The sequence below is a fragment of the Silurus meridionalis genome, chromosome 15, assembly GCF_014805685.1.
Source record: "Silurus meridionalis isolate SWU-2019-XX chromosome 15, ASM1480568v1, whole genome shotgun sequence".
Taxonomy (NCBI): Eukaryota; Metazoa; Chordata; class Actinopteri; order Siluriformes; family Siluridae; genus Silurus; species Silurus meridionalis.
Genome location: NC_060898.1, coordinates 20291004 through 20313239, shown reverse-complemented (window position 1 = coordinate 20313239; position 22236 = coordinate 20291004). Strand labels below are relative to the sequence as shown.

The 22236-nt window shown below is 38.2% G+C and overlaps 1 protein-coding gene across 4 annotated transcripts in view; it reads right to left on the bottom strand.

The window, feature by feature from the left end:
* Positions 1-22236, bottom strand: part of tenm2b (teneurin transmembrane protein 2b) — a 319514-nt gene that overhangs the window by 80620 nt on the left and 216658 nt on the right. For all 4 annotated transcript variants that reach the window (XM_046867732.1, XM_046867731.1, XM_046867734.1 and 1 more), the window contains one exon: positions 590-828. In XM_046867732.1, the coding sequence (XP_046723688.1) occupies positions 590-828 (239 nt within the window). The remainder of the gene's footprint in view (positions 1-589; positions 829-22236) is intronic.

Genomic DNA, 22236 nt, shown 5'->3' with positions numbered 1-22236 from the left:
CTGGTTGTGCAGAGTATTTTTGATGAAAAGGCACCACCATTCTACCCTTGAATTCCCATTCTTCTGGATAAGGATGCCTGTCAAATGCTGTAAATATAATTAAATTAAGCTGGTAATATTTATTTAAACTAGCATAATTTGGTGTAAAAAAAATATGCAACCCTGGCAACCCTGTTCCTGCTCTTTTTTCAGCTTCTACAATGAGCATGAGGCAGCATGATTCCTGCCCCAATGGGCCTCTATTATGTTTTGATGTAGTTCCCATTTTTAACCACTTGGTTCAAAAATAGAGTATGCCGTTCTGCCATACATACTCTTGTGAACAGGCAATCATATCTGTTTTCTGTCGTGTACAGACATTTAGGCACCAAAGAGACCAAATTTTATCTGAGAGGATATTTCATTGAGGGCTGCCAGAATCTTAGCAAATATCTCAAAAAGGTATCTGACTGATCACTGATTGCGCCTTTTACTGATCGCTGATGTCATGAAGCAGGATTTTTACAAGCTTAATTTGACACCGGTGTTCACACTTTCTTTTCCAGTTCAAAATCTCTCCTGCAGCAAAGGCAAACAGGTGTGAGCTTACCGATAAAGTAGGAGAGCAGTACAGCGAGCAGCACAGCAGCAGCGATGGCAGTCATGGCGGCACATTTCCAGCTGCAGTACTTGGAGGGCTTCTTGAGCTTGAAGGAGCTCCTGGAGAAGGTGTTCCTCGGCAGGAGGCGTGGCGGTGGCGAGTAGACAGAACCCCCGGTGAGGGGGTAACCAGGAGAGGAGCTGCTGAATAGAGGAGTGCTTCCTGATGGAGTCTTAAACAGGAAGTGCCTGCATGTAGAGAAAACAGAGTTGATGCTAAATTCGAAGCTTTCAAACAAATGCTTAGCTAACACACTCGAGTACAGGCAACAGACACATGTTGTTATTAGGCGCTAATGACTGCAAGCAGACTTGGAGGCGATGGAGACAGGCTTGCATTGTTCACCACTGAGAAACTATGCATTATAGAGATCTGTTAAATGGTCTGGGGTGTAAATTGCATCCTTGGGGAGAACTGAGCATTACAGGAGGTATTATCTAAATAAAATCACTTTCATTGCCAGCTTTTAATTCACTCGCTTATACAAGCAGAACTCTGGATCACTGTCAGCGCTAGTCTTTTCAATTGTGGGCTGCCATATCTACACATACACACATATCTGCTATCACAGGGACAGACATCCATTTTTTTCATCACATACCACATCAAAAAAGGGGGAAAACAATTCTAGACTGATGTCTGGACGTCTTTAATTGTATTTATATTGTCTTTGTGATGTCTTTATTTGAACCGCTAGCACACTGCTCTGTTAGCGGAAATGGTTAAGTGGTAAGGTTAAGACTTAGAAGATTTTGTGTTTAAATATTTAATAATATTAAATACTATGACAAATATGATCAAATTATTTTAAATAAATTAAATACAATCAAAATAATGTAAGATGAGAGATTTAAAATGTTGCTAGTTTCACCATACATTTTGTCATTGCTCATAAAGAAAAATATAGCGCAACATTGATATTTGTGGATATCTAAAACCAATAGTACTACTACTACTACTACTACTACTACTACTAATAATAATAATAATACGTTTACATTTATTATTTACATGTAAACCGGATGCACCCCAGTCTGCTGTGCACCATCAGAGCTAAATAATAGGGCTTGTACTGTACTTCACATTTATGCCGTTTGATAGACGCCCTTATCCGATACAATTGACATTCATACAACTGAGCCACTATTAAGGGCCTCGATCAGGGGCCCAGGTGAGGCAGCTTGGTGTAGCTAGGATTTAAACCTTTAGATCCAAATAATAATGCCTTTAACAAGCATAAGCTACCATCTCCCTAAAGGAAAACACTAGACTACAGAAAAGAAATGAATGTCTATGTCTATGAAATATATTTGTTTTAAACCTTCCCCATCCAATGCACTTCCAGAAGCCAAGAGTCTGCTTTAACTTTGCATCAAAAACCCAGTGTTGCACCAAGCTCAGTGTGTTCAATGGCTCTCAGCACGCTTAGTCTGGACCTCTGTAGTCCAAACGCCAACTTGGAGAGCGTCAGCCCAGGAGAACACACACACAAAGAGAACATAATAACACAAGATCATGGTGGCCATGAAGTCTTTTGTCTTTGAGACGACGCCAGTACAGTGCTTACATGAGCCAGATTTGGTTGTTGCAGCAAAGAGTGACAGGTGGGACGAATATTTTGCATGTGAGGTCTGTTTGAATGTTGATGCGTGTGTGTGTGTGTGTGTGTGTGTGTGTGTGTATGTGAATGCAGGGCAGATGGGAGAGGGATGAAAATGTAGGGAAGTTGACCAAACAGCTTTGATGAGTGCTTGGCCTGGCTCAGGCAGCACTTTGGTGTTAAACTAACCTCAGATCTGTTTCCATCAGTCCTGCTCAAAACAGGAAGTCCAGGCTGACCCCACCTGGCCTTGGCTCAAGCCCCTGCTGAGTCTCCAACTGCTGCCTCGTCCCCAAGCCCATATATTCACAACCCTGCATGCCAAAGAGCTCCAGCACTACTCTGTCTCAGCCACCTGCTAACACTTTCCTTCCATCACCTCATCCAATACTCTAGACCAAAGCTAGGCTTTAGATGGCCAACCAATCAATCAGGATTTTTATTAATCCTGGGACCTCGCCATTTTAATGGTCAACCCATAACACTGGGGTCTTAACTGAGCCTTGAACTTGTCAATGCTCTTTGAGTAGAAAATCTCATAAGGTGGAAGTTCTCTGTAGTATATGTGATGTTTGTAGTTTTGCAAGAAAAAGCAGCTTGAGGCCTGCAAGCCTTAGCAATGAAAATATTAATATGTCGGACAAATAAAGCTTGATTTTGTTTCTTTAAGGATCAGGGAGCTAAAGTAACTGATGCAACACGGCTTAGATGAGAATACGGATATGGACGATCTGGCCATTGAACTACTGATTAAAAGGTCGTGAGTTCAAATCCCAGCATTGTCACACTCACACGGTTGGGTCCATAAGCATGTCATCTGCTCTGCTATATCCTGACTCAACTGGAAGGAGCTTTGGATAAAAGTGTCAGCCAAATGTGAAGAAGGTAAATGAAGTCATGGGCGGCTTGATATTTCATTTTCATAGTTAATAGTGTTAAGATAAGATTAATTATTTTTCATTTCAAAAATCAAACCTGCACTGAATTCTTTTCTGTATTTATTATACAAGTACCTACACATCCACATACCTGCACTACACATGAAGATGAACAATATTCAGATTGTATAAATACAAACAGAAGGCACACTAATCACTTACAGGGATTCACATGTTGTCTAGAGACTAAAGAAGCGCATCAGGTTGGGATGCCATAGAAAACAACAAACAAAAAAACTTCTATGTGGCTGTGAGCGAGCTGCCGTGTGTTACGCTCAAATAAAGACCACATTCATTAACATCAACATACGGTACTTAAAAAAAGAGAAAAAACCCACACCCACTTGTTTTACATCTGAATAGAGATATGTATATCTGGAGCACTTATATAGGTAGAAGACTCGCTAAATTGCAATTAATTGTTCATAGTTTGTGTTGTTAGACTATAGTATGGATAGACAGTTTATATTAATTGAGAATTTTTTATTTCATTAGCATTTAGCTGGAAAGTGTTTTAAAGCTCAGGGGAAGCATGTAGATGCTAAAAAAAAAAAAGATTCAAGAACTTATCCCTGAGGAACACCTTTTTAAATGGCTTTAAAAAGATTGTGGTGAGGTTTTTCAGTGTACAGCCTAAACTACTGCAGTGGAGTGTGGGAACATCCAATAAGACTCAAACCGTGTAAAGGGATGTTGAAGGATGTATTAAATGCTGCTGTGAGGTGCAGGAGTAACAAGGTTGCCATTATCGCCAGCAACTTTCAGTGCTGTGACAGCTTCGAAACCCAGATGCGAACTGCTCACACGTGTCACAGTGGTTGAAGTGGGGCTGAAGTGAAACTAGTGCTTTTTCAATCATGGCCTCAGAATAACCTCAGTTGTGCAGTTGTTGTGCTATGTTTCCACATTTTAGTTACATTTATGGCCTTGCTCAGGGGCCCAGTGGCAGCTTGGTATCGCTGGGATTTAAACACACAAACTATGGATTTAAAGTCCAATGCCTGAACCACTAAGCTACCACCTCTTGTCATTTATTTCGACCTGTCCACTCTAAATCACATGTTCTTCCAATTAATCCTATTATCCTGCTGGGAGTAGCGTCTTTCTGGAGTGACTCCACCTCATTCACAAGGGTTCACTTACAGTTGGTAAGGTTATAGATTAAGGTCATAATGTCAAAATTTATGTCTACCTGACCACTATACTCAGACCAAGCATAACATTATGACAATTATAATATTATGACAGGTGAAATGAATAACACTGATCATCTCTTCTAAGTGGGTGGGATACATTTATTGGGCAGCAAATTAACGTTTTCTCCTCAAAGTTGATGTGTTAAAAGCAGAAAAAAATGGGCAAGTGTAAGGATTTGAGTGAGTTTGACAAAAGCCAAATTGTGATGTCTAGACGACTGCATCAGAACATCTCCAAAACGGCAGCTCTTGTGGGCTGTTCCCTGTCTGCAGTGAACAGTATCTATCAAAAGTACTTGAAAGAAGGAACAGTGGTGAACCGGCAACGGTCCGGTCCAACAGACGAGTTACTGTAGCTCAAATTGCTGAAAAAAGTTCATGCTGTTAATAATTGATGGGTCAGAACTGTTTTGGCAGCAAAAAGGGGTCCAACACAATATAAGGCAGGTGGTCATAATGTTGCCTCTGGATTGTGTTGTCTTGGACTGGAGGCCACTCTGTGCAGCTGAGGATGGTTTCACATCGGCCTGGGGATAAATTGAAATTACGGAGTAACAAAGGAGCTTGAGGATGGATTTGGACTCTATGTCAACAATCTGCTACATTAATTCAGCACGACAGTATGTTTTTGATCATCAATGCAACCACGTTTAACACTAATGAATGGACATCCTCTCAAGGTTTCTTCCTCATCTCAGGGAGTTTTTCCTTGCCACAGTTGCCACCAGCAACTGGCAATTTTGGACAAACTTACACTTATAAGGAACATTCTTATTTATTCTTTATTACCGCATTGTCTGAGTAAAGCAGATAAAAAAGAATTGAACTGAAATTATGCATGTTTGACGGCCATAAAGTTATGCCTGGTCGGTGTACATCAGAAGTTCTTCTTTATCACCTTAATTCTATTACAAAAAAAATAAATTTCAGGAGGACCCTGCACCTATTTACAAGGGCTCATTAATATACAAATGGAGTATGCAAAATACACAGAGTATGAAAATGGTGTAAACTGTATGATATAGCATTTGCTGTCATCACATTTCAAAATAATTACTTGAGATGATGGAGGAGCATGTTATACAGCACTCTGTACCACTACCACCACTGCCACCATCATCAGCATCACCATCTTCATCCTCATAAAAACAATCAGTTAAGAAAGAATTTCCATAAAAGACACGTACAATATAATGGCAAGTTTTACTGAAGCTACTCAGGTTGCCCATTGAAGCCTACAGTAGCACAGCAATTTAATTACAGCTTTCTCTCAAAATGTTTATTATTTTAATAATCGATACAAATCTATACGCCACAGCTGCATTATACGTAGAAAAACAACTGGCAGACGCTGGTATTCTCATTTCAGTTGAAATCTACTGAGGGCTGACAGAGTGTGTCAGTTCGGGTGAGAGTGTATTGAGTGAATCTGAGCTAAGAGTGTATGAAGAGGAGTGGATAAGGGCACTCAACTAGACAGGAAGAAAATCCTTCCATTCCCCACTCTGTTGCTTCAGTGTGTGTGTGAGTGTATATGCACACTTGAATTCATAAAAGAGAAGAAAGGAAACTACCAGAGTCCGAATGCAACACTACATTGCGCTTGTGTTGTATTATAGACAAGAACGACCGCTCTGGCTATCCAGATAATTTGAGATCCAAGACTGAACTATTATTCAAAGAAATTAGAGCAAATAGACACAACATCTACAAAGCTCTTTAAAAAAAATCCTTGCTTCCTGACTATTTGTGATGTTCTCAGGTGTACCAACTTTGAACAACTCTGTATTAACTGTATTAATTGTATTTTAAACCTGATTGCTTCAACCTGATTGAGCCTGTTGTGGCAGAAGTGATATCGTGTGAATTTATACAGAGTTGTACACATGATGGTACATGTGGAAATCTCTCTTTATTCCTGGGTGGTAAAAGTAGCGTGAACACCTTATTAGATGGTCATGGGTTCAAATCCCAGCAATGACAAGCTAGCACTGCTGGGCCTTAACTTGCAACTGCTCAGTTGTATAAATGAGCAAAATTTAAGTGGCGGAGGTGGTACAGCGTGGATTTATACAGGGTTGTAGACATTGTGTCATGCAATGATGTCTCACTATCTCCAGGAGGTAACAGTAGCACAATGTAAACTACAGATCAGAAGGTCATGGGTTTGAATCCCAGAAATCCCAGAAAAGGTGTCTGCCAAATGCTGTAAATGTATATGGTACACAGCCTAATGTTTGTTGCACTGGCTGCAGGTCATCTATTTCATTTATTTTTAGGATACTTCTTACACTTATTTTCAGAGCTGACTTCAGTTCTGCGGCATTCCTGACCTAATAAACCAAACAAAATGCCTAAACACTAATGCTAATGAATGCACCTCCACCATATTCTTTTTGCCGTAATGAAATAATGTTCTGGACACACTTTACACGCGTCTTTATAACCACGTCCACTGCTTTCCCATCTACAGAGCCACGGGTGATTCTACTGTCAATCCATTATAGTTAGAGGGCATGAAGGATGATGACATTTTCCCCAGCATCTCAACAATTCCGCCATGGAAATGATCCAGATAGCCTGCAGGATTTTCTTAAAGGAATAAAACGCAAGAAGGTTCTCTATGCAGCTTGTCTTGTGCTCCCTTTATAAACCATAAAAAATCTCCACAAATGTCTGAGTTTTTAACATAGACTGCAGAAGCCTGATTACAGTACTGGAAGCCCAAAGACAAAGACCCAAAGACATTGAATGGTCTCTTTGTCTTTTAGAGCTGTCGCTGTAACAGGGGAACACTTGAGCAATCTCAGCCTCTAGGCTGAAATCATATGTCAATGCTGTGGAAGGACAGAACCAGAGGGACATGTGAACAAAAGAGATGGATGGAAGGCGACAGATGAAGGAGAAGGGAGAACTGAGGGGCCAATAAACGTGTTACGGCAGAGACAAATTCGCACACTGCCCCAACTGCGGTCGTTAACCCCAACTCGATGAAATACTGTGGTCAGGTCCCAAATGTCTTTCTGTCTCCGTCTGTCTCCCTCTCTCATACTCTTTTTCACACACACTTTTTTTCTTTTTTAATGCTACATTTTAGCAGTTTTTTCACTACACGTACTGACACAGAACTAACCAGACGTTCTCATGTCACCTCAAGTCACTCCAATTAACTGTAATTTACCTGTGGTATTTACTTTCAGGCACCCAGATTCACTGTAGTACTAAAAACAACACACTATACACCACCAAAAACATACCGATGCTGGATTAAAGTTCTTCAAGACAAATTTAAGTCCTTTTTGTTCCCCACATAGGAATTTAATAGACATTTAGTTAGGTCTAAAAAATAAAATTAAAATAGGGCTAGCTAATTAGCCTGGTATTAGCATCACAGGAATAAAACACCACGTTTTGCTTACTGAACTGCCAAGCTAAGATTCTATTATTAATTTAGAAAAAGCACTGTGGTAAAAGCTAAACCTGTAAAACTCCTAAATATACAATGTTTGCAAGTATTTGGGACACCAGACATATTCCAGACATATGCGGTTCTTTCCCAAACTGTTAGCAACACTTTAAAGTCACACACTTGTATAGGGTATCTTTGGATGTGCTACAATGAAATTTTACTTAATTTAACTAGGAGACCCAAACCTGTTCCAGCAAACAACGATCTATTTTGGCTAAGCAGACCTGCACACATGCTAGTTTGGTGGTTGTGTTTTGGCTCAGCATGACACCTTTTCACTCTCTTTTTCGGCTAACGGCTAATAACAAGAATGTGATTATTATTGACAGTTTTATGCGGAAATTCTTTCTCACAAATCTTTCTAAGAAGTCATAGTAGTTAACATACTGGGTATAATATACAGTATGGACAAGTATTGGGACACCTGAATTTCCCATCTATTTGTGGTTCTTTCCCAAACTGTTAGCACAAAACTGGAAGCACACAATTGTATAAGGTGTCTTTGGATGAATGAGCATGAAATTTTTCCTTCAGTTAAACTAGAAGACCCAAATTTGTTCCAGCATGACAATGCCCCTGTGTACAAAGCCTGCTCCATGAAAATATGCTTTACATGGATTAGAGTGGAAGATCTTCTGCTATAAATCTCCAACCCTATTGAACACCTTTGGGATGAATGTAATCGCTGACTGCACCCCAGGCCTCCTCACCTCACCTACATCAGTACCTGATTTTCTCACTGAATGAGAACAAATCTTCACAAGCAGATTTCAAAATAAAAAAGGGAAACATCTTCTCAGAAGAGTAGAGGTTATTATAACAGCAAGACGAGATTAAATGTGGAATGGGATGTACAAAAAGTACTAATGTTTTGGTCAGGTGTCCACAATTGACATGACAATACTGTCTTATTACTATATATTACTTATTTCTATGTACCATATACAGTCTGGTACCTATACACTGTCCTATCGGATACTATTTTCACCTTTGCAACAATATGGCTGAATTTTATATAATAAATTATTGAAAAAAAAACGATGATCAGCAAAACCTCAGCAAGTCATGGTCCCATCATGGAGACATTTGGTCTGCACAACGAGCTAGACTTCAGCCCACCCATATACAGATTAATTACAAGGCCAGCAATGATGGGCAGCGCTAAAGCTGTAGCCATCAGCCTTCAGTCAATAACCCGCCAGCGTTAGACAGACTCTAATTGCAGCATGGCAGGGAGGAGGTAAATGAATTGATTATTCAATCATATATTATTCATTGTTAGTGGGTTGACTTTGCAATTTTTCACTTCCTTTCAAGTGAATGTGAGTAAATAGTCCTGGAAATATGAACTGGCAGCAATGCTCAAGAGCAGCGCCAAAAAATCAATCAAAATTACATTTATTTTTTTTCCTAACAACATCCTAAACTGTATTATGGGGAAAAATGCCCACCATGTTGTTCTAAACTGTGTACAATACTTCACAGATTTATAGTCTGCACATATTACATGTGTCTATGTACTACATGCTCTGCTAGTTTCTTTTTTTTAACAGTATTAATTCTGACATTTGTTCAGCAAATAAGATGCAGCACACCAATCAAAGAAAGCTCATGGTCCACTGAGAGATCTCAGCACACAGCTTCCCTCAGTATCCAGAACAAAAACAAAGCAAAACATCGCACACGGCTAACGACCGACGTGAAAAAGACGTGTAAAGTCTTGTTTTCGCAGTAAACACCTTTCGCTTCTCCTGTGGGAGAGAGCAATGGGGCCCAAGCAATTAACAAGTAAGCAAGAAATTTAACAGATAACTTGCAGAAACACAAACAGCTCTCAAGTGTTTATTAGAAATCGAGGAAGAAATTTGTTGCATTTCAACCAATTACTTCCTCTTTATATTAGTATTAATATTCTCTATGTTTCAATTATCCATTTTTTTTAACAAACTATTTTCATTCCCAATGAATCTTTGTATGTTACCAGGCACAAAGGGAAAAAAGATTTCCTTTGAATGTCTTTTCTGTCTTTTGTGTTTTTATTGGCCGATCATTTAGACAGTGAATTTTTTAACAAAAGCCTTTTTTTCAACGAGTCGCTATCAAATGATTGAAATGAGCAATGTGTAAAACCTGATAAATGAATGTTGTTTTGAAGTAATGAATAATTTAGAAATCATTTCACATTAAACATGAAAAACAATTCGGAACCATTGAGCGTCAACGAATCGAGCTTCTTTTTGTGGTGGTACACCAGCATCTTTGTGGAATCCCAAAAAATTATTCATAAGAAAGGAAATATTTAAGAACAGATTTTTGCTGAGATTTGAAGATGTTTGGCAATCTGAGAAAAATATACTGTAACCCAGTCTATTGGGCAGTAAACCTTGCAATATATTCAGCAGAGTAAAGATTAGTCATAAAACAAATCTGATCATTATCTCTAAAAATCAAGCATCCTGTTGGTAATTACACTACATGGACAAAAGTGTTGGGACACTTGACTTACAGAGATGGCAGCATCTGTATAGAATGTCTTTGGATGTGGTGGCTTTACATTTTCACTTGAACAAGGAGACTGAAAACTTGTTCTAGTAAGAAAAAGTGAACAAAGGGAGCTCAAAGAAGCTCAAAGAAGCTTTGAGCTCGAAACTTAAAGAGCTTTAGATGATTTGGAGTGGAAGATCTCCTGCTATAAAGCTCTGACCTCAACCCTATTGAACATATGAATTCACCACAGGCCTCCTCACCTCACTACATCAGTACCTGACTTTACTAGCAGTCTTGTGGCTGAATGAGCACAAATCTACTGGAACATCTTCCCAGAGGAGTGGAGGTTATTATAACAGAGGAATGTCGAATGGGATGTTTGAAAAACTCATATGAATTAAACGGTCAGGTGCCCACAAACTATTATACTATTTTTTATTATAAACTATAATAGTGGCCCTGATAGTGAGTCACAATACAGATTTATATCAATACACTCTTTCTAATTGTTATCACTTCTATACTAACAACTCACACACAGACTTTAATTTTAACATTTTAAAACTTGGCTCAAATTCTTGAGTCTGCAATTTTTGTACATTTAGAGATGATTTTCTTCTTACTACTATTATAAAGAGTGGCAAGTTGACCCTTTTTGTCTCTTGTGTACCATCGCACATCCGGTCACACATTTGCATATTAGGGATGTGCATCTCCAAAACTGAGACCGTTGCGATTCGCATCTGGATGCGTAGTCAACAATGCGATACATTAAAGATACCTATGAAGCAGCTACCGATGCGATGCGATACGATTCACTCCTATTACGATGCAGTGCGATCCGCTTTCGAGTTGATATAACACAATATGATGCAATCGAAAAAATATGATGTTCTGCAGGTCAATAAGGTACTAATAGTTCGCTTTTATTTCATTGGTTCAGACAGACAGCAAATCATCAATTTACTCAAGTGCCTTCTGACTTCTAACACACCCAAAATAAAGAAAAAAGATTAAATAAAAGATTAAATAAGACGTTCTTTTCCTTTTCTGTATCCAGGAAGACGCAGCTCTACCTCTGCCATGTTAATCTGTATTTTATGTGACTCTCAGGACACGCCTCGGTCTCCGGAGTACTGTGATGCGTCATATTCACGTAGCAGCAGTGGTGCTGAGAGAACGTGCCTGAGGGACAGTTTAGCGAGTAAAAACTAATGTAAATATCTAATATTGGTCTAACTTATTGGTTACTTTCTAAATAATAAAAGTATAGCACATCTACTAAAAATGATATAGAAATAAATAGTTTTTTACTGATGCAAATATGTTCAAAACTATGTATTGTGATACAAATGCCAACTTGTAACCAATGCACACTTTTTAAAATTGATGCGTTACATTGTTAACTTTTATGACGCCGCACCACTGCGAATCAGCGAATATAATGTACATGTTCTGATAGAGTCCTTCTGGTCCTCATTATGAGACGCATTTTCAGAGCTTCTGAAGATTCAGATCCAAAAAGACCCAATGCTTTTTCTTTTATTTGAGATTTCTGCATTGTGACTGACTGATTATCAGAAGAGGAGGCTGTCAGCTGCTTTTTCTGCTGCTGAAAAAGTTGTTTAAAAATGTGTATGGAATCATCTATCTCAGCTACTGTATGTCTACCTGGCTGTCATATCTGATTGAAATCGCTCTCTCAGAGTTTACCACAGGTACAATACATAGTGACGAAACAGAACATTATAGTTTAGGTTAGACCTTGAGGTTCTATCAGGCCATTGAGAGAGAATAATGTGTACTTCGTACCCTTCTGTATTTTATTTTGGTTATTGGTTTTAATTGGACTTTTACATGTTTTTTTTCAATTGTATTTGTGATTACAGATTTTGAGCTTTAGGGGTATTTTTGGATTGTAAAATTCCTTGTAAAAGGCTTTTTGAGTTCCTATAGGCTTTCTATCAGCTCAAACCCATCTGGTTCTTGTCCTCTGACCTGTCTATCAACCACCAATCACTTGTATGCCTTTTGCTTATGGTTAGATTGTATGTTTAGTCTGTTATATGTGAAAATCCTAGAACATCAGCTGATTCTGAAAACCAGCACGTCTGGTAGCAACGACCATGCCATGGTTCACCATGAGCTAATAACAACTCCACAAGTCAATACCCAATACAATTAATGGCCCTTTTGCTGGAATGACAAAAGTTATTTGGAGGTAATGGGACAAATTAAGCCAAATCATGTTACTTGAAATGTTGTTTGGAAACCGTTTTTAAAACCTTTCTATTTACACAAAATGTATAGCTGATTTTTACAGTATAACGGTCAATCAATTTTCCTCCTATCTTCAGGATATAGGAATTCACGATTTCCGATTTCTGCCCAATATGGTGAGGGAACAAATATCACAGCTGCTATAAATGAAAACACTGAGGAGGTGGTAGCTCAGTGGTAAAGGCATTGGACCTTGGTCTGGAAGGTCATGAGATCAAATCCCAGCACCACCAAGCTGCCACTGCTAGGTCTGTGAGCAAAGCCCCTGACCCCCGATTGCTCAGTTGTAAGTTGCTCTGGATAAAAGCATCATCCAAATGCTGTAACCATAAATGGTTCAAAGTGCAACATTTTCTTCTTTAATATACCACGAATGCTGTGGTACTGTATAATGTCAAATTACTCTAGTCGAAGAGAAACCGAACACTTCAGGATAAGCTATTTTTTTAGAAAAGAATTAACTTGCTTCATGTTGATCGACATCACATAACTCCGTTGTTGATTATTTTCCTATAACAGGATGCCTCGTCATGCACAATGTACCCAAACAGTAGCGTACAGTTCTGCAGTGAGCAATTGCATCTCTAATCCGAGCACTGAATGCGAACGCTTTGACCCTATGACCACTCCATTCAGCTCTCCACTGCTTGTTAAGTGTTTGTAGATAAAAGCTATTGCGATTCCACTCAAGAAGAACGTGGTTGCACAACATGTCGCTGCATTATTCCAGGGTAGGGGTTGAAGGAGGGAGGGTGGGGGGATTAAAGCACCGACGCTCTATCCACAGTGTCTTTTCTGAAATTCATAACAATCTCATAATGTGTTCTGAACACTGCCTATAAATATGGATGCACTCATACTAGAGCAGCAGCATCCAAACCACAATTAAATCTAGTTCAAATCTAGTTTAGTGGAGTGTTGTTGTTATAGGATTAAAAGAAAACAGCACAACAAGGAGCGTGAGATACTGTATTATTAACAACACAAAGCGTTAATAGCTTTAATTCCACACTGAAGTGCCAAATCATTATCACTTTATTTTCATTAATGAACATGCACTGCTTGGTTTTTACTTTTTTAATGTACCTAAGCCAAACTATGTTGTTTATTGTTTTAGATTGCTGTAGTTTGCCTGTGGCCTCACTTAAGAATTTCATTGTACAAACTGACAATGGCATCTGTACATACGACAAATAAAACTTGAATCTTTCCTGTTATCAATTATGCTACAGCAGCTACAAAATCTTGCCTTCACAATATGCACTCTGTTTCTTTCCCATAAACCTACTAACTATTGTATAGTCGTATTTCCTATGGTGGAAAAATGTAATTGTTACTATACGCTCACACTGGAGACTCTTTCCATAAATAATAATAATAATAAATTGAATTGTGTTTATTACCAACCTGAGTCATAGTCTGAGTGAAAAACAAATAGAAATAAAGCTGTGATTTATATTTAACCAATCAGACTGATCAGATTTGAGTATTTAACAGTGCAGTGTGATCTGGACAATGAAGGAATGGAACAACACTCTATGGACAGATGAGTTCAAATGAGGCATTTTTTGGCTCTAACAGAAAAACTTATGATGTAGAACAGCAGAGAAGATATTAACTGTCTGCTTTATCCCCACAGTCAAACATGGAGATGGAAGTTTAATGATTTGGCGTTGTTTTGGAGCAGGGAAAATGGAAAACTTATTCCAAAAAGTGAAAGGAATCGCGAACCAACATGGCTCCCATTCCATACTTCACCATTACACCATGCAATTCCATCTGAAATGCAGCTCATTGGAAGCGACTTCACCATACAACAAGACGGCGAGACCGAAGCGTACGTTCGAGCGTTATTTAGAGAGCAAACAGTCGTCTGGAGTGTTATGTATCATGACCTGCTCAGTCACTGCACCTAAATCCTACTGAACTGCTCTGGGATGAACTGGATCTTAAGAAAGAAATCTCTGATTAGTGAAAAACACTTTTGGCAAGTTATAACAGGCACCATGGCATTACAGCTGAGTGTTTGGAGAAACAAACTGAAAACCGAAAGTGTATAAAGCAGTTATACATGCCAAGAGAGGATAATTTTTTATAAAAATAAAGTGGAACATTTCTATATTTGATTAGTTAAAAATAAATCTTCATACTGTTAAATAACCTACTTTGTTGCGTAGAAACAAAAGGAACACGCACATATCTCTCAAAAAACACAAAAGTCTAGGTGTTTCAACACTTTTGACAAGCACTCTAATATTACAAGTGGATCAATGCTGGTGGTGAGAGAGAGAGAGAGAGAGAGAGAGAGAGAGAGAGAGAGAGAGAGAGAGATTAGCATTTCTCTGCTTCTGGCTTAAACTGACACATGAGCCTGTTAAAAGCGTGATATGCCATGGAAAAGACTGGAAAGACTGGGTAAGAGGTTCGACACCAGGATTCTAAACAAGCCCAAGGGGACAGAGTAGAGAAAGTTAGAGGACACGAGTGAGCGAGGGAAAGAAGGAAGAAAGAAAAGCAGAAGTGACAGCGAAAGAAAGAGGACGTGCGATTCAGCCCCATAAGCCAATGCCATGGCGCTAATAGACACTCGTCTCTCTTAGTCCCTTCGCTAAGAAGAGTCCACTGTAGTTATTGCACCAGCTCTGGGGCACTGCTCGAGTTTTATCCCCAACAAACCTTCCCTAATTGGGCTCAGGCTCTCTTGTAGCCCCAGCTTCTTCCTGGACAAATATAGAGCCGGTGTTCCTGCAGGCTCTGAACAAGCAGAGGATGCAGAGCGAGAGAGAATTCCCAGCGCTGCCGCTCTTCAGGCTGTGAGCTCCGAAACCAGGCTATTAAGGAGCGTGCTCGTTGCGTGCTGCGCCAAGGAACGACAGAGCATCTGAAAAAAGAGTGATGAACGGTGAAGAAAGATACTCCATTCCAGAACAACTGCACAAGAGACAAAGTAGATAAATAAAAACAATTAAAAAATGAAGGTAGCTGAATCTAATGTGCATCTATCTGCATTGACATCGTAGGAAATTGCATGGAGGCCCAATCTACGTAATTTGAAGGAAACAGTCTTTTCAGGGTATGTTCATGATTGTTTACTGATTTTATTGCTCACTTTATTAGGAACACCTGTAACCCGTTTCATTCATTCAACCGTCCAATCAGCCATTACTATCATGCACAAAGTGGTCAAGCGCTTCAGATAAGATTCCATGGAAAAAAAAAACAGTAAATGACTCCAGTGACTTTGGCCGTAGCACGATTGTTGCTGTGTGGGAGTTTTCACACTTGGTAGTCTATAATAGGGATGGTAAGATTCACTGATTTGCATTAACAATGTGTACAATTTGTATCACGATGCATCGTTGTGAACATATTTGCATCAGTAAAAAAACAAAAAAAAGATTTATTTAGATATAATTATTAGTAGGTGTGCTCAACTTTTATTATTTAGAAAGTGACCAATCATTTGTGACCAATATTTTATATGTAGATTGATTTCTCCTCGCTAAACAGTTTCTAGAGCGCGTTCTCTCAGCACAGATGCTGCTACGTGAATATGACGCATCACAACACTACGGAGACCGAAGCAGATTAACATGGCAGAGGTAGAGCTGCATCTTCCTGCAGACAGAACAGGAAAAAAACGTCTGGTTTTACTTCATCTTTTATTTAATCATTTTTCTTTTGTGTGTGTGTGTGTGTGTGTTAGAAGTCAGAAGGCACTTGAGTAAATTGATGATTTGCTGTCTGTCTGAACCAAAAAAATAAAACTATTTGTACTATATTGAACAGCAGAGCAGCATATATTGTTTTAACATTGCATCGAATCACATTGTGTTAAAATCAAATCTGATCGCACTGCATCGTAATAGTGGAGAATGGTAACGCATCGCATTGGTAGCTGCTTCATATGTATCTTTAACGTATCGTATTGTTGGCTTTGCATCGAGATGTCAATCGCATTGGGCCTCAGCTATGTAGATGCACATCCCTATTCTATGTGTAGCATGTATCAGCAAACAAATGTTCATGAGAATGCTTAAAGAAGAACTAGTTTAAACTTACAGATAGCTTTTGGTAACTCAACCACGTTTTACTACCGTGCCGAACAATAAAGCATCTCAGAAAGAAAAGATACAAACTTTGATGCTGAAGGACAACTGAGACAAAAGACCCCATCAGGTTTCATTTCTTTTGTAGCCTAGAACAATTGCAGGTTGACCAATACATGAGTTGAATGCTGTACTAGAAATCGAGTACAAGTTCACTTTCAGTCAGCTTGTGCCTAGCTGTTGTTTGGATGACATCATTGGAGCCCGATTAAAGTTTTTTCTCACAGTGTTATCGAACTCTGAGTTAGAGCTGCACAGGACTCCATTTCTTCCAGCAACATTATGATGGACAGTAATGCAGAGCTGCGGTTAAAAGTCACCCTTTTCACCGCCGGGTGAAATGTCGGCTCCTGCGTTTGAAGGCCGCTTGAAATTGCCTTGTAAACAGCCAGCGGTTTTAATGAACTTCCTTGCTCTGAAAACTGCTGGAGTTGCACTTCATGGCAGACAGAAGCCGTCTAGCAGACAAAGCAATGCAGGACTGTGGAAGTGTGAGGTCAAGCCCTTATGACCTACACCAACCTCAGTCTAATTAGCTTGCTGAGTTAGGATTTTCAAGAAGTGTGTGTGTGTGTGTGTGTGTGTGTGTGTGTGTGTAATAGCATTCCTCATTTAAAAAATAATAGAGGAATGCCATCAGCGTTTATTTTTAAAAGCTGATCTGAACTGAATAATAGTGATATTTCACACATCACAACCCCATTAAAAAACACATAATTTTCACCCGAGTCACATGACTCTCGGTGAAAATATTGCTAATGCTATGAAAACAGTATGAAAACACCTTTAGTTTTAACTACTGTACGTAGCCATGGCGTGGAAATTATATATATTTAAAGAAATTTTTATATTAATTCAAGAATTTATACACATTGCAGCTGCATGTCTTGTAGCTTCATCTGTTTGTACACAGGGATTTAGGTGGCACCTGATTGGCACCTGATATTATGAAAAATACAATGAAATAGAATAAAATAGGATGTGCTGGTTGAAGTTTTTTTATAAACTGCTCGACAACCCATTTTTTTCACACTGAAGCAAATTGACATATATTTAATTACTGATACTAAAACTGATTAAGCAATAGATTAGAGATATTCAAGACATTAATTTAAATTTATTTTATTTTATTTTAATTTACTTTATCTTTATATATTTAACAGCAAAAGGAAAAAACACTCCAGTACATATTTTCAATCCCTCTATTGAGGGCAGCAAGTTGGTCATGTAGACATACTGAAAAACTCTGCAATGAACTACACTAAACAGACAAAAGTATTGGGACACCCGACTTTTCCACCCAGATGTGTTTTTTCCCCAAACTGCTACCACAAAGTTTGAACCAAACCATGATATAGGATGTCTTTGGATGCAGTAGCATGAAATAGTCCCTTCTCTCTAACTAGGAGATCCCATATGTGGTTCTTCTACAAACTTGTATCACAAAGTTAATAATAAATTAAAAAATGAAAATATTTCCAAATCAACTGACTATACACCACAAAAAAAACCACACTTATGTGTGAAATTCAACAAGACATATTATGTCCTTTTTCGTCCTCGTATAGCACAAAAAAATAGTAAAAATAAACCTAGAGCTAGCGAATTAGCCTGGTATTGCTAGCTTTACAGGAATAAAACACCAAGTATCACTCAATAAACTGTCAAGCTAAGATGCTACTATTCATCTATAAAAGCACTGTGGTGAAAGATAAACCTGTAAAACTCCTAAATATACACTATATGGACAAAAGTATTGGGATACCAGACTTTTCCAGCTATATGTGGTTCTTCCGAAAAACTGTTAGCAGTATTTTGAAGGCACACAGTTGTATCTAATTTTCCCTTCACCTAAACTAGGAGAGTCAAACCTGTTCCAGACAGGTCTATAAATATATGCTTTACATGGTTTGGAGTGAAAGATCTTCTGCTTTAGATCTATAAACCCTATTGAACATCTTTGGGGTATGTGTTGTTTCTGAATGAGCACAAATCTCCAAAATCAACATCTTTGCAGGAGAGTGAAGGTTATTATAAGAGCAAATGAGGATTGAAAAAAACTTTTAGGCCACATACCATATATGACAACAAAGGGAAAATAAATCTCTCTACTCCTTTCTATCCCAGGTTGTTTTTAAAGGGGTTTAAGGGCATCGTCTTTTAAAAAACACCTAAAAAACTTTATATTTGAGGCATGAACTACATTCAGGTGAATCGTGACTAAAGAACCCAGAAAATCGACCCTAGCAGGTGCTTCCTGAATAACTTCTGTGTGCAAATGTTGACGTCACTTTTGGTCGCCATCTGTGAATACGAGAGCAGAGTGTAGCGAATTATATTACACCCACTATATATTACATTGCGAGTCTCCAGAACAGTGCGCAAGGTTAATAGCAATATCTAAAAATACCAAGACGTGTTCCTATAGTTCTTGGAAAACCTCTCCAGGATACTGGAACTATTACCGCTTAAATGAAACTAAACCCCTGAACCAGGGCATCGTCCCACCTGGGTCTCTTCCTACCAAAGTTGAGCGAGTGCCGCGACAGCTGTACACTTCCCATTTTTTCGTCACCATATGGCCTCTATCTTTGCCAACAACAAGCGAAAAAGTTCTGGTGTGTTTGATCCCTGCTTTGCATGTCCGCCTTAGCATGACCTATTTTCCCTGTGCCTCCTGCTTCATCTGAGAGCGAGTGTCAAAATATTTTACACGGAGAGAAAGAAAAAAGGGTTTTGGAGGTTGGGTGGTAGTGAACGCTTGGGATGGATTCTGCAGTTAGTTGGCGTGAGCTTGCACGTGTGTGTGCATGTAGTGATGGATTCCTGATAGTCTGACTTGACAGGAATGCAGACACACAGCTCTGAGCTGAGTGGGGTAGAGGGACTGAGCTGTGTCCTATATCAGAGCACCTGCTGAATAAAACATCTGAGATGTAGACCGAGACAGACAGGTAACATGTGTGTGTGTGTGTGTGTGTGTGTGTGTGTGTGTGTGTGTGATAGAGAGGGTCATAAATAGTGTATGCAGCATGTACATGTTATGATGGAGGAGCAGAGGGGAGTGACCCCCAACCCTCCTGTAGAGGATGAACGGAACAGCAAACAAAACCCCTCACCGGGGGAAGTAGAGAGGAAAAAAGTCAGCAAGAGGGAAAACATGGCTGTGCGACTGATCTCTGTTTGTACACGTGTGTGTGCGTCGGTGAATGGTGTTAAGGGGAAAACATGCACACTGCTCCAACACCACATATGTCCAAAATCTAGTGGAACTTCCCATTCCACATTTACTCCCCATTTACTGTTATAATAACCTCCACTGTTCTGTGAAGATGTTCCACTAGATTTTGGAGTGTGGAGGCCAGGGGTGCATTCATTATTCACATTTATCCCAAAGGTGTTCTGTAGGGTTGAGGTCAGAGCTGAATAGCAGCAGATCTTCCACTGTAAAGCACATCTTCATGAAGCTGACTTTGTGTTGCTGGAACAGATTAGGGTTTCATATTTCAAGTGAAGTTGAAATTTCATGCTACTGCATCCAATGACATTTTATACAATTGTGTGTAACTCTGTGGTAAAAAGTTGGGAAAAATGGCTCGAAAAGTGTCCCAATACTTTCGCTCATATGTTACATACGTTTTGATATACTGGAGTAATCTTTTTAAATTTAAAACTAGAAATGTTCAGATGTAAAGAGACTGAATAATAATCTATCTATCTATCTATCTATCTATCTATCTATCTATCTATCTATCTATCTATCTATCTGTCTGTCTGTCTGTCTGTCTGTCTGTCTGTCTGTCTGTCTGTCTGTCTGTCTGTCTGTCTGTCTGTCTGTCCGTGTCTCCCTACCCATTCATTGATACACCTATCTGTCTATTCACCAATATCTATCTATCTATCTATCTATCTATCTATCTATCTATCTATCTATCTATCTATCTATCTATCTATCTATCTATCTATCTATCTATCTATCTATCATGCTAGGTTTTTTGTTAAAGACTTAAACTGAATAAAAAATAGGTTCTATGGAATTTCTTTATGTTCGTTAGATGAAATTCTATTTAATATTCAATATCAGATGTAAGAAAATTGATGGATACTGAATCTTACCATATCCAAGATTCTATTAATAAATCTTAAATAAAACAGCATTATCCTTGAACACATTCATATGGCAACACTTCGAATGGTTTCTGATGACTCGTGACAATAAAAAATAAAAACCTGATCTGAATGAGCAAAATGAAGAAACATTTTGAACATAAAACAACAAACACGATTTGCTTTCACACGTGCTTAGCCAGGCAGGGGTCTGCAACCTTTCATATATTTTTTTATTTTTTTATTATTTTTTAAATAAAGTAATAAAATAAATAATAAATAATAAATAAAATAAAAATTTTCAAAATTTTCAAAATATTTTTTATTATTTTCAACAGACACCTCCTGCTGAAGAACGACATACTACCTTAAAGAAATCTGAATGTGAATAGTAACATGTTAAATTCAATTTTAAATGTTCGGCCTCAAATGATTTGGAGGAAATTCAATTTTATTTTATTTTCATTAAAAAGAAATCGGTGAAATCGACTGTTGATACTTAATGAAAGTATACAAGGAAGAGTTATGCGTTATGATTCTTCTTCTTTTTATTATTATTATTTTTGGTATAAATACAGTGTGGTATAAAAAGCTGTGTGGCAACGGATTACACACCCAGAGCAATACACTTCCATATTTACCCCTGTGCCATGTTTTCCTCTCTCAGTCTACAGCCATGAACATCCATCACAAGCCTCTGGGTAACATGTAACATTCAATTCTAATCAGTTAAAAGACTGTAAGGACTCACATCACTGTGCAATGTGAATTAAAGCTGAGAAATGTGGCCATATGATGTCAAGATTCCAATTTGTTTTTCATCAAAGTAAAATTTCAGAGATCTAGTGGATTTCATGATGTCTTCTCATGTGTTTAAATTGTTGATTACATTTTAAAAATAAAAAAATTTTAATAAAAAAAAATGTTATATAAAATGTAAATGTAAAACATCTCAAATATTATATAATATCCATATAATAATATAAAAATCATCAAATACTCATTTTTGTAAGTTAATAAAGTGAATCATTGGTGGCAGTTTATTCTCAGAATGACCTCATAATACACATGGTATATTGTATAAACATTAATACTCCAGAACTATGATGAAATTTTTGTCCTAACGTTCACCAATGGTATGTATGTGCAAAACCACACAGCACTGCTCATAGCAACTGGAACAAAACTAACGCAAACGTTGACAGATTTCATTATAAAATGATAAATAAAGTGTGAAAGTTGTCTTATTGCTGAACTACGATGACTCAACTTCAACTTAAATGATTCTGAAACTGATTCTTTGCACCTGATATATAGAAGAATTTGTTTTTCTAAATGATTCCTGATATTACTTATTATTATTATTATTATTATTATTATTATTATTATCTCTCCCTTAGCACATGGCAG